The 13840-nt window shown below is 40.6% G+C and overlaps 1 protein-coding gene across 1 annotated transcript in view; it reads left to right on the top strand.

The window, feature by feature from the left end:
- The window catches only part of AGO2 (argonaute RISC catalytic component 2), a 36873-nt gene extending 23103 nt beyond the window's left edge, over positions 1–13770 (top strand). Inside the window, exons 12-18 of the mRNA XM_085321896.1 lie at positions 987–1146; positions 3305–3395; positions 4525–4719; positions 5717–5851; positions 7226–7327; positions 8299–8498; positions 8843–13770. Coding sequence (XP_085178022.1) covers positions 987–1146; positions 3305–3395; positions 4525–4719; positions 5717–5851; positions 7226–7327; positions 8299–8498; positions 8843–8951 — 992 coding nt within the window. The 3' untranslated portion in view covers positions 8952–13770. The remainder of the gene's footprint in view (positions 1–986; positions 1147–3304; positions 3396–4524; positions 4720–5716; positions 5852–7225; positions 7328–8298; positions 8499–8842) is intronic.
- Positions 13771–13840: the final 70 nt, after the last annotated feature.

The raw sequence follows: 13840 nt of genomic DNA, 5'->3' as shown, positions 1-13840 counted from the left end.
AATCCAGTGCAAAAGGACATCCTCGCTTTTCCTGCTCGGCATTGAAAGGGGACTCCTTCCTCTGCTTAACCGCTGAGAGGAGGTGGTGTCGCTCTCATCTGCTCTCCTTGTCGCTGGCTTCGGTTATGGTTCTCCTTGGCCCCTCTAATCGTCTCTSTCTATTCGTCTCCTCGTGCTCTCCCCTACTCTTGGGCTTCCTGTGCCCCTAGTTTTGCTTTTTCTGCTCTTACCCTGCTCCCCGAAGAGCCTCATTCCCTCTGGAGATACCAACAGGGATTGTGTCTTCTCCAAGGGCAGCGTTGCTGCAATTCCTTTGGAGCCTAAATTTCTTCTTTTCCAGAAAGTAMGATTATGGCGCTCTCAAAACCTGCAATCTCTGTTTTCTTGTTAACAGYAGGATTTGTTTAAACCTTTGAAGAGTGAAACTCCTAATGGGCTCCGTCTGGAGTTTTTGTGGACCATCCTTTGCTAACCTGTCCACTTTTTCTGCAAGTCGAGTTTAAAGCTAATGAACTGATAAACTGGAAGGATGATGTTCCTGGTGTGACTGAATATTACTCACCACCTTTAAGTTTGCATTATTAGTCCAGTGTTTAATGACAAAATAACTGTTCAGATTATTTGACTTCACTAGCCAAAGTTTCTTCTGTGCTGCTGATGAAACACAAAACCTCTGAAATTACAAGTAGTACAATTTAAAATAGTCCATAGTTAAGATAAATATAACAAAAGACTTTTTTTTTTTTTAGTTTGGAATACAGTTACTCTACAGAACGCAGGTACTCGGTACAGAACTGAGAGGAGGTTTGCTTGGAGGCTGGGGTTGTTCTTTCTTTGTTTTTTTTTTTTTTAAAAAAATGCTTAAATGACCACTTTGCTAAAGCTGCAGGAGTAGGTATTTGTCACTGACTTAATGTCTCCATCATCTTTTGATTAGCAACGTGCAAATACTTTATTTTTTTCTTTTTCTTTTTTTTTCTTTGCAGCGGAGGTGAAGCGTGTTGGTGACACCGTGCTGGGAATGGCTACRCAGTGTGTGCAGATGAAAAACGTACAGAGAACAACACCGCAAACCCTGTCCAACCTTTGCTTAAAAATAAAYGTCAAATTAGGAGGTGTAAATAACATTTTACTGCCACAGGGAAGGTAAGAACCTTTCCTAAAAGAAAGAGGGTATTGTATTGTAAAGAGAGTGTGGATCATATTAATATAATGCAGGTGCTTTTATCAGTAGTTGATGGCACTGTCTTTTTTTAAGTGACTATTTAGTCAAACCATCTTTGGRTTTCTAGCATGGTCCTGCAAAAGTTGGGTTATAAACACTGGAGAAAAATAGCTGTTCCAATTGAAATGTATAARAAAAAGTAACAAAAATATTTTAATTCTAATCTGACCATAGAAGTCTGCAGCTTTCATCTGAAGGAAGAATTTATAATTATTTTTCTTGCTTTGAGTTTTTAGAGGCATATAGAAAACATCTTGAATAGTAGCACCTTATCCTATACAGCTTAATTATCACCAGAATTCTGTATTCCATTGTGTGTCTCCACTTATGTAGATATTTGAAAAGACAAAAGTTGGCAGCAGGAAAGACAAATTCATTTCCAGGTTCTGTTTACTTTACAAGTTCTTACTGCTGTTACAGTGCTTTATTTAAGCACTAACACACTGTAAGCTTTAGTTATACTGTGATATRTTCTGGAAAGTTGCTTTGATACTATGGAATTCCATATTTAACATCATTAAGTTCTTTGTATACTTGATTAGAGTGAGAGTGAAGTAGTATCTTCTTATTTGTAAAAATGAATGGACCCTGTTGTCTGAGATTCTATTGAGTTTGTGTGTTGCTTTATAATGARTGTTCTCAAATTGAAACTTTTCATCAGTTTTATGGAAAAATCAATTCCAAAAAATTCTGATAGAAAAATGAACAAAAATCAGCTTGTTTTGTCCTACTTGTGTAGGATAGAGAAGGCTAGCATAAAGAAACTTACAGCTAGTTTAATCAAAATGGRCAGCTAGGTCTCTACTTCAGTAAAAAGATGGAATTTTTACGATCCTTGCATGTCGAGTTGTGGAGGGCTCAAGGAATAACCTGCTGTATCATTCTTGGGATCCMGTTTCAAAGAAGTCAACACCCTGTTTTGCTCAAATAAGCAAATATTCGCTTCATATTTAGGCTAGTCARAAAGCAGCTGCTGAAAAATAATCCAACAGCAAGCACTTGGGATGAGGGGAAACCAAGTTATCAGAGGGGATGTATATGTTGTGTAACTTTTTAAACTCTGTTTAAATTACAATTGAATTCTAAATATACTCCGCTTGGGTAATACGCTTGTCCAARTCTCCTCTATTAAAGCAACTAAAAATCATTATATTACAGAGTATGCACTTTGAAAAGGCTCAGTGTTTTTTAAGAAGAGATTAAAAGTGGAAGTTACTGTTGTGGAAATAAAACAAAGATAGGAATAGATATAAACATATATATAAATAGGTGGATTTTGGAGTTACTTKTATCAGAATGTTTTAATTATTTTCTGTTGGTTTTGGGGGGGAATAGAACAGTTCTGTATTTGTATAATTATATTATAAATTACATTATTATAATCACCTTCAAATACCTTTTAGAAAAGGTCTGATGATAACAGTGGCATCTTCTGTCTACGTAACTGGTCCCCCACACATCCACATACACAGAAAGTTCTGGTGGTCTAAGATCTCCCATTTAAAATTAAATGTTTTGTTAAGCAACAGAGTTTAAAATTTGCAGTGCAGCATTTTGGGGCTTCTGATGCAGTAAATTAACTTCACAATTTAATTAAAACTTTGGAACATTTTTTAAAAAATTATTTTTAAAATCACACCTATAACATCTAGATCTTTCGTACTTCCTTACAAGCATTGTTTCTCCTTATGTATGCAGAATCACAGTGGTCGTATATACACACAATACTTCAACTTTCTCAGATGTTTTTTGATGCTAAGAGAACAGTTTTTGATCTCTTCTGCGGTCTAATTCATGGAGCCTACATTTTTTTYCCCCACTAATTTCTTACAAAAATTAACAGCTTGCAGTTAGCCACGCTTTAAAAATATGTGCAAGTGTTTAGTATCTAGCATGGGAACCCTAATCAGGACCTCTAAGTCTTGTCACAGTACAAATGATCAGCTCTGGACAAGAGCAAATTGTCGACTAATTCGTGTCTGTCCTGCAGGAGTATAAAGTGCTGTTTATTTGAGTTATAATGTGCTCTGCTAAGTGTAAGCCTCGCTGCTTTTACAAAGCCCYTTTTTCTGTTTTTAGACCACCAGTCTTTCAGCAGCCTGTCATATTCCTTGGTGCAGATGTAACTCATCCACCAGCTGGGGATGGAAAAAAGCCTTCCATTGCTGCGGTGAGTAAACTGTGATAATCTTCAGCCCCTGCTCCCTCCTGTTGCTCGGTTTTGATGCATTTCTCCCAGTTTGGTGCTTACTTTCAATTACTTTGATTTCCTCTTGTAATTGCCTGATTACAGCATTATGTATTATTTTTCTGCAGACTCTAATGAAACTTTGGAGATCTTGCTCTGATAGTAATTACTTAAATGTATGTATTAGCTGATAAAATGCCTGAGATGCTAGTACACAGAGGAGCCTTTTTTATCAGCTGATATTTACTGACGACCTCTAATAAGTCAGTGCATCTTTACAACTGCTTTTTAGCAGTTAAAAATGTTAGAAATTTGTCCATTACTGCTAGTGAATTATGCTGGCCCAGTTGTGTGTTTTGTTGGTTCACGCTTCCTGACAAAATGAAGTGTGCAGGAGATCACTGCACAAATTGGGTGGAAATGTACTCCTGGTATATGTGAAAAAGCCTATGACTTTCATTATGTCAAACACTTGTTTTAACCTGTAAACACCTGCTTTAAAAAAAAAAAAAAGAAGAAAAAAATCACATCCAAAGAAAGCCAAGGGGGATTGTGCTTAGTTGTAGTCTTTACTGCATGAGGTTTGGATTTCTCATTTGGTGCCATTTTTAAACTGTGTTAATTTAGAGGCTTCGTAAACAGAAGATCTTCTTCTTGAAAAGCAGTGTCTCTTCTGCGTGGACATTTCAGTGGAGGCTRCCCACGGGCTCTTCCACAGTGGCAGAGCTTCCAGAAAGCGGGTTGCTCTTCAAGAGTTCAAATTTGGATGGTGAAGTCCTAAGTAAACCAATAGTTTCACAGTATCTTGGCTCCAAATTTTATTAACATTTTCAACTCCATGTAGCTCAAATAGGAAATAGTCAAATAGTCTGTTATGGTTCAGATAAAGTTTTCAGTTTCAGGAAGGTATGTTACCGCAGGTAGGCTGAACTCAAAGCTCTTGCCAAGCTAATTACGATTTTGACTTCATCTTTGCTTAGTCAGTCCCTTAGATTGTAAGACACTAATAAAAGTTATTTCATGAAAACAACTGAACTGTCTTTTTAATAAAGTGCTCGAGTTTGGTTTAGTGTTAAGCTCTTTTTTTTCTTTTTTTTTCTTTTTAAAACAGGTTGTAGGAAGCATGGATGCTCATCCTAATCGATACTGTGCCACTGTCCGGGTCCAGCAGCACCGCCAAGAAATCATCCAAGATTTGGCTGCTATGGTCAGGGAGTTGCTTATTCAGTTTTACAAATCAACCAGATTTAAACCAACTCGCATTATTTTCTACCGAGATGGCGTTTCTGAGGGGCAGTTCCAGCAGGTAACATTTTTATTTTAAGACTTTGATTATGTAGCTTTCTGTCAAAGACTTTATAGTAGATATAGTTCTATGTAGTTGGGCTATGAAAAGAAGTATATCAAGYCTTCCCTCAATAAATATGTTGGACTCTAACCAAGAGGAGCCGGAGAAATGTTTTCATGTTTTTCAGGAGTTCTTTTTATTTTTATTCCCCTTTAAGATATTTCCCTTTGCACAAATAAAATGATCAAATACAATTTTAATACTCRGAAGTGTTGAACATCTGTGACTTATTCAAGATATGTTAGTCAGATTGGATCCCATAGAATGTAGAGAGTACAGAAAAACTAAGTGTAAGCTAATATTCTTATTTCTTACCCAGAATTTATTGTATTTTCACGTTGTCACTATTCATTTATTCCCTATAAAAGTTAAGAGAGCCTTTTGTATTTATTTTGCTTTTGTATGAACTTTATGGCTTTTCCTCTCATTAATATTGATTTTCCATTTATTGCTGTTTTCCACTGAATATTTCATTCATAGTTAAGGTAATTATGATAAATCCCAAATTGTTACTTTTTGTTTTTATAACGTTTCAAATTTTTTCAGTTTTTATTGGTTCCTGCAGTCCACCATATGAGTTCATAAAGCTGGGAAACAGTATTCGCTTCAGCAGTTCTGGGTTTTATTCCTCGAACTAGTCTGAAAAATAATTAGRCTGTTGTATAGTCAACAATCTAATTAAATGCTCATTTCTATCTGGCAGTTAAAACAATTTTGACATCCAGCTTATTAGTCCAAGCCACATGCTTAGAACTGTACAAATATGGAAGCTAACTCTGGCCCAGCTCAGCAGACTGGTGATCTAGTTTGTTCTTACTAAGTGAAGAAATTAAGATTTGATCCCGTGTGCTTCGACATTTCATTTGACAGTGCAAGAAGGGATGTTATAAGTAAGCGTAATTAATAGAAAACTACCTTTCATATTTATCACGCTTTTTTATTTTTTGTGATTCAGGTTCTCCATCATGAGTTGCTGGCTATTAGAGAAGCGTGCATTAAACTAGAAAAGGATTACCAGCCTGGAATTACGTTTATAGTCGTGCAGAAAAGGCATCACACCAGACTCTTCTGCACAGATAAAAATGAACGGGTAYGTTGTAATCTCTGACTAGCTAAATTGCCTACAGGCTGCATTAAAAATTTACTGCTTAACTAAATAGTAAGGGACAGGCTGGAGGAAGTACCTGATAGGATCTTTCTGCCTGTAAAGGAAAAYCTTCATTTTTTGTGTTTATTTTATATAATAAAAAGGCCATGAAGCTTCTATGGAAACGCAGCAGCATATCCTTCAGCGTGTCTGTACATCTTTTCTTTTTTTTTTTCTGCAATCTATCAAATTCTTCAGGCTTCCTTTCAGTTTTTGTACTGGCTCAAGCTCCTCAAGGGTTGAGATTCATCTGAGTAATGCAGGGTCTTACAGTGAAGGTGCCTACATCCAAAATAGTTACGTCAGGCACTCTTCTCAGTTAACAGAGATCTAACTAATATTGCCAACACAGCTCAAGGTACAGTTCATCTRATTCTCAAGTAAACAGTTCTACTGAGTTCCCTAATCTGATTTTGGTTGCCGGAAGAGCGGCTCTTGGGTAACTGGCTGACATGTAGTCACAGAAATTARGTAAGATGGACCCTGCACTTCTAGAATATGCTCTTTTCCAATAATGCTACCTTAAATATGTCTTAGGTATCTAATATCTTGGACACATGGAATTCAGTACTGAATGCTTCAAATTTTTACTAATGTTTCTTAATCTTTATCGTATGTCTATGAAGGACATGCAGAAATATTCATTTAATCCTTTCGAGGTTAGGAGACTCCCCAAAGCTGGGGCATAGTCACTATTGGAGATGAGAGCTCCTAGCTGGTAACCTGTGTTCAGAAATAGGTTTTTGGGGGGTTCTTTTTCCTGCTGTCAGGCTTTTCCATGTAAGCCTTTAAAGCCCCAGTAGGTTTTAAGGCAATGATTAGTTACTTTTAATGCTGAGGTGCATGTGTTTTGAGTATTCATCATGTGCTATACATTGCAATTATTAAAATATTTTAAAGTAAGGAGTATTTTTAAATTCTGCTTTTATGTAAAGAGTATTTTTGAGGGAAAGGGAGGCCTTCCTTACAGCCATGGACTGTCCTCTTTCAAGGATAAACAAGAAAAGTTATGGTGGCATAATCTCTTTCAGAATGGGAAGGTGAAAAGGATTTGACAACCCACAGGAAATTCTTACTGCGTTGATCAGAAAAGCTAAATTTTATGGGTAATTTCTGTGGAGATTCTGCAGCTTTTTTTCTTTACTAAAGACTCTTCAGATTTTCATTTGAACAAAATTTCATTTTTACTCGTCCTTTTTTGACTTTTTGCTTTTTACCACTTTATTTTAAGATCTTTTTTGTGTTTCTCTCCTCCTGCACGGCTGAAAAGAAGAGTTTATTTGAGCCTTACTACGTCTGCACTTTTTGTTCTTGCAGGTTGGAAAAAGCGGAAACATTCCAGCTGGTACCACGGTGGACACAAAAATCACCCACCCCTCAGAGTTTGACTTTTACTTGTGTAGTCATGCTGGTATTCAGGTAGGGTGTTTTGTAGGGGATGAAAACGTTCAGCGATAACGTCGGCTCTTGGTATTTCATGTGTTGGTTGCGCAGACAACGAATGATACAACTTCTGTCTGGATGTTCCTGCTTCTCAGTGTTGGGTCATCCTTAAAACCGAAAGAAGCAGCAAAACTAAACAGATAGGAAGTGCAGCCTGAGCSTTTAGTTTGCTGTGCTTCACTCCTGTCTGCTTGCTCGCTCTAAAAAGTAGCAAGGTAGTCCGGCTATTTCACGTAGCTGCTTCTAGATAAAATATCTTTGTTCCCTCCGTGGACTGCAAAAGGAGTCTAGACTGCTAATGCCCATATATAGATAAGCAGCTTAATTTCGTTCCTTACCCTTTTGCTTGTCTGAAAGTTATCTCACTTCTGTAGCTGAACACTAAAAGAGGCAAAATGCCTCTTGCGTAAAATTTGCTTGAAATAGGGACCCACTTGCTAGGGCATAACCGGAACTTTTAGGTGTCACCATTATAGTTTTGCATTGTCATGTGATTTCTTCCTTGCAATCAGAAACAGCAACAATTGAACAGTAGCAACAGTACTAAAAGTCAAAATTTAATGCTCTATATAAAAAATTCTTCCACATGGTCACCGATCAAATTACTGTTAGCTATTAATGTTTTGCCTAGAGCTACTTTGTCAGATGGCTTTTTGTCAGATTTATGTTTCATAGTATCAAAGTGCATTTCAGTAAGATTGAGTAACAGATGAAATTCTAGAAAATGCAATTCTATGCAAAAATGCAAGGAGATTATTTATGTGGGGAGCAAGCAGGGAGCTTGTTGCCTTTTCAAAGGAAAAAAATTGCTGAAGTACGCAGCRTTGAGAGGATTATTTATGAAGGATAATTTTGCCGAAGTAGCCTGTTATGTTGCAGTTCACCCGGCGAGGTGGAAATTCAGAGACGTTTCTGAAGTGCTGATGTCCTCTGTGATCTGCCCTCAGGGAACAAGCAGACCGTCTCATTACCACGTCCTCTGGGATGACAATCGTTTTTCTTCCGATGAACTGCAGATTCTTACCTACCAGTTGTGTCACACGTACGTACGCTGCACTCGCTCCGTTTCGATCCCTGCGCCAGCCTACTACGCGCACCTGGTTGCCTTCAGAGCCAGGTACCATCTGGTGGATAAAGAGCATGATAGGTGAGTTGTGTGGGTTTTGAGTTGTTGCATGATTTGGAGGCGGAAGGAAGGAAATGGAGTTGTTAAYTGGGGGATCAGTGATATCCTCTGTTAGCAGTTTGAGGGTAAATCTGGCCTTTCCATGAGTTACACTGTGAAGGAACGGGAGAGGATGCTTCTGTATCCGTCTGCGCTTTCTTTTGTTTCAGAACCTCAGTGGTGTTTTAACAGCAATTAGCTTTTGACTGTTCAGAAGTGTTTGATGTGAACATAATATATTTAAGGAGAGGCAGATGAAATAGGGCTTCTCTTCACGTTTCCACCCTCCCCCCCCCCTTTTTTTTTTCCCCTCCCTTCTCTTTCAGTGCTGAAGGAAGCCACACTTCTGGTCAGAGTAATGGCAGAGATCATCAAGCACTTGCTAAAGCAGTTCAAGTTCATCAGGACACATTGCGCACTATGTACTTTGCTTGACATGTTTTAATGTTTAGCGACTCAGTACAATACAGAGTTGGATTCACATGAGACCAGCTGCACTTAGACCAACAGTTGCCCAGGCTACAGTGACAGCCAGCAATGAGTGATGCATCTTAATTTTTTTTCCCATTTGCAAGAAAGCCTTCCGTCCAGAATTTCAGACTTGATTTTGAACTGCATTCTTCTACAAAACCCCACAGTTGTTGGAAATGTGGTTTGCCAAAATCTCTAAGCTGCTTGTTATAAAACAGACCCATATTTTATAATTAAATCAAGAGCTGTGATCTCAGGGTTTAGGGAAAACCCCCCGCAAAACTCTTCATTCAGTTTGCTCTTCATTCATTTTGCTCTTCATTCATTTTAATTGCTTTTAATAATTTGGAAGGATCTAATTCACACTAAAGTTGATGGGCTACAATGCTGTGAACTAGCTTTTAATACAAAGGAAAGCAAAGCATTTTTTTGACTATTTATGCCTTGATTATTCTGGATGCATTTACAAAACTTTATTTTCAAAAGGAAAAAAGTGACAAAATTCTGGTTTTTGACTGTCTTAAAAAGATTATTCTCTGTGTGTCTAAGGGCAAATGTATTTTCTGAAGCTTGTTCTTGAATGTTTTTTATTGTGCTGCATTTTAAAATGTTTTTCATAGACTAAGTATAAAAWWAAAAAAAAAAAAAAAAAGTTGTACCTAAACTTTTAATAGGTCCAGTTAGATTGGCAAAAGAAAAGGTGCCATTTAAGAAAAATTTGTAAAGAGTTTTTTAAAAATCATACTGACAGCTGATTTTAGAATTTGTCATACAGGACTGTGACACTTACTTTCCAAAGTCTCTAAAGAATACGGGTCTGTGGTGATAAATACAGTACAATCCTTTTTCACTGTTATGTTTGAATTAATGTAAATTTTATATATGTTTCACAGTATTAATGTGATAGACTAGATGCTATTATTTATTTTTATTTACTAAGGAGTGCTCATTATACTTCTGTTAACATATCAAGAATGCTTTGGATTTAGAAATGCAAACCGTGTCGCGGGGACGTGGCTACTCRAGCGCAGAAGCAGGCGATCGGCGCGGCCGGCGCTGCGCCGTTTTGCCTGGGCCGTTCGGCGTCGCGCGCGTGAGACCGACCGGCCGGCCGAGAAACCGAGCGCAGAACGAGCCGCGCTTCCTGCGGGCCGGTCGCTGGCGAGGCAGGCGCCGCCGCGGAGGAGAGCGGCTCGCTGCAACGTAGGCGCAAGTCGGCGAATCTATGCAGTAAAGACAAATCTTTAGGAAACTGAAGTTTACTGAYGGGGAAGGGTGAAGCGCTCCGCCTCGTGCGCAAAGCCGAGGGGAAGCGCGGGAGTTTTGCCCTCCTCTTAGGAGAAGCATTAATCGGAGCGGGCGATAATTAATTAATTTACGCGGGCGCGTCTGCTAGTTTGCACACTGGGTTCGTAACGCGCCGTAGCACCTAGGKWGGCMGGCTCGGCAGGAGGAGCCCGCCGCGGGCAGGCTCGGCAGGAGGAGCCCGCCGCGGCCGCGGGGCGCGGGACGGGGGCGCGGGGCGCTCCCGCGGGCTCGCCTCCCTCCCTCTTTTCCTCTTAGCAGACGCGCCGTCCCTGGTTCGGGCGCGCTTGCCTCCAGCCGCGGAGCAGGGCGAAGGGCTTTAGCCGGCAGCACGGCCTGCGCCGTGGAGCCGAGGACGGGCTGCTCTTGAATAAGCYGGAAAACGCCCGCTTTTGCTGCCAAAAAGCTTCAGGCACGTAACGTGGTGCAAGCTCAGCCCTCGGGCCCGTAGCAGCGTCTCGGCTGTCGTCGCCGTTTAGCTGAAATAACAGCRTAAATTCGGCTACTAGAGCAGTCGCATGATTCCTGTTGCTGATGAGGCTTGCAGGGCCGGCGTTTCTCCTGTGTCGCAGTTAGGTAAATCCAGGCTTCGCGTTACGCCGGGCTAGCGGAGAGCCAAACCAGGTCGCGTTTCTGTCTCTGTTTTCCACCCCCCCCCAATAATACTGCCAAGCTGCAAAAGCTTTTCCGCAACAGATAGGTTGTACTTCTCTGTGCATTTGTTGAGAGGTATTGGGATTCAGTGAAGAACTTAATTTGGCAAAGTTTATATATGAATTATTTTTTTTTAACGTATTATTCTTAGCGACGAGCGAGAAGATCAGCCGTTTTAAAGCTCTGCTTATTTTCTTTGCTCTTCATTTTAGGCAGGGACCTCTTGGGTGTGAAATTCCTCCTCCTCTTTCCTCTCTGTGCCAGCTGCGAGCRAATGACTCGAAGCAGGTTGGCCGGAGAGGGACAGGAGGAGGACAGGTCCCAGACCCGGCCTCCGAAGCGGGCGGCGGGACCGAGCTCTGCCCTGGTTTGGATGTGTTCCCTGGGCTGCAAAAGGAGTTGCAGCTCCTTTTTGCGACCCTCGGTCTGAGCGTAGCCGTCGTCTCTGTCTCCTCTCGCGATGGGCAGAAATTTTGGGTGGCTTTGCTCTCCCGGAGCGTGAAGAACTCRGTTAGACGCGTTTCAGACGAGGGACATTTTTACCTTTTTCAGCTTTTTAAGCCCGTAGCACCGGTCATTCTTGGGCTTTGACTGTCCTCCGTGCCCCCCAACAAAATGGTGAAGTAGTGACTAATTTAAAGCATTTAAAGGAATGTAGAAAAGTTCTCACTCTGTGTTTTTCACCCTTGATACCAGTATCCTAAAATTACATTTTTTCCCTTTTTTTTTTTGATGTTCTCCTACAGTAACATCTCTTTTTGTGTGTTTGTCCTGCCAGCGTGGCTTTCTCGATTCCTGGTTCAGGACAGTGCTCGCTTAACTTGTCTATCCCGTTCGGTCACGGGCTCCTGGATGTGTACGTGCAGTCTTTTTTTAAGGAAAACTTCAAGCAGAAGAAAATTGCACTGATTTTTTTTTTTTGGTCTTTTTCTAACTCCCTTTTTTACTGTAAGACTTTTTGGTTTGCGTCTGCTGTAGCTGTTTGATACTGTGCATAGCGCTACGCGTGGCAGTGGCCTCGCGGCTCTAACGCGGAGAACTCTTCAGTCCCCGCTGCCACCGCAACTGCTAAACCTGGAAATGCAAAAAATAAAAGGGAAAAAAAAGACTAAAGGTGCTTTACGCCATTGGAAAAGAAACTGTAGAAAACCACGTTCATGTGCCGTGGCTGGGCTGAAACTCTGAATTAGGAAACGTTGCGGTTTGAAGAGTAAAGTATTTGCATTGGAAAAAAAAAACAAAACAAAAAAGCAAAGTATTTGCATTACAAGTCTACATTAGAGGCAATACTCTTTTTTTTTTTTTTTTTTTCCCCCGTAGTCGTTTGGATTTTTTGCCCTCCCTGCCTTTTGGCTGCGCCGTCACCCTGGGCTGCTCGCGCTGCTTTCAGCCTCTTTCCGCTCCCCGAGGGCGACGCGACGAGCCGCAGATCAGCCGCGATCGCCGACGGGAGTCAGCCGGCCCCAAACACGAAAATYGAGATGTTTCGGAGCCGCCGGTGTTCGCGGGTGGGCTTGGCAGGCGGCGAGGGCGCAGGGCAGCAGCAAACGCGGGAGTTTCCGTAGCCCTGGCTGATTGCTTTGGTATTTGCTCGGTGAGGCTCAATTTCCTGCTAGAAAACATACGTATATGTGTGCGTGTGTGTGTGTATATATACACATACCTACATGTATGTATGTATGTGTATGTTGCTTTCAGCACGAACTCAGTATTGTGTAGTTACCAGCTCTTCCCGCTGGAAGATCCGCCAGCRGAGGTTTTGGAGGCCAAACTGCGTCTTTAACGGCCGGCCAACTTGAATTTTTAGCTCCTCTTTAGCTGCCTGTCAGTAATGTTTAATCCCCAGTGTGTTTCCCACTTAAAGGAAGGTAGTAGCTTTTCTTCCTTTTTTTTATTTTTATTTTTTTTTAATTACCTAGCTTGGAGCAGTAGAAGTAGTGGGTTTTGAAGATGTGGTAGGGGGAAGGGTTAGCTATTTTACGTGTTTGCTTAAGGAAAATATACTTAGGGAATAATTTACCATAGAGCTTTGGGGGAGGGGGATTTTTATTTTATATATTTTTTAAAAAACATGTTGTAAATGGGGGCATTTGCTCAGGAAAATCAACCAGAAGGAGCAAGTTCCAGATGACATATTCTTGAAAAATCAAACCATAAACRGGGTGCAATGAAGAAGTCTGTCTGGTAACGCTGTGTGCTCTCCTGAAGAACGCTGCCATTAATTTCATGCTATCTGCCGATGCAATTTAGCAAATTTTATATATATRTGTGTGTGTGTGTATGGATRTATCATATATGCACATACATATAGTCACATGCCCGTTGGTGCAAGGAAAATGGGACTCTTCATATATGAAGATATAGAAATTTTGTTGGGGTAATAGGTACAATTTCACTGACTTCAGTAGGATTTCATTAGTTTGTACAGTCAGGAAAACTGGCGAAATTTAGGGCGATTCCTAAATGAAGATTTAGCCGCAGACTTGTGTGCAGCAAAGTGCTTAACTTTGATCGTGGAGGGTGAGATGGAAAACAGAATGTATTGTTTAAATCCTTTTTTTTTTTTTTTTTCTTTTTCTCCCCTTACGTTTGGTACGTTGCAGATCTAACTGACACCTGCTGAGGTTTCAACCCTCTGTTTTAACACTTTTGTATAAAAAATAACCGAAAAAGAACCAAAAATCAGCTCAGCGATTTCGTGCCGCGCGTGCTCCCTCGAACCAAAATGATTTTGCGACCGTTTGAAGTTTACTATATATATATATATATATATATATTTTTTTTGGGGGGGGAAAAAAAAATAAAAAAAGGAAAGAAAAACAAAGCGAAGGAGAAGCGAAGCAGCAGCGGAGGCGCCGCGGGCCTGCGCCCGGGCGGCTCGCGCGGGGCAGAGG

The sequence above is a fragment of the Rhea americana genome, unplaced genomic scaffold, assembly GCF_003343005.1.
Source record: "Rhea americana isolate MKP2758 unplaced genomic scaffold, rheAme1 scaffold_0, whole genome shotgun sequence".
Taxonomy (NCBI): Eukaryota; Metazoa; Chordata; class Aves; order Rheiformes; family Rheidae; genus Rhea; species Rhea americana.
This window is presented reverse-complemented; position numbering and strand designations above follow the sequence as displayed.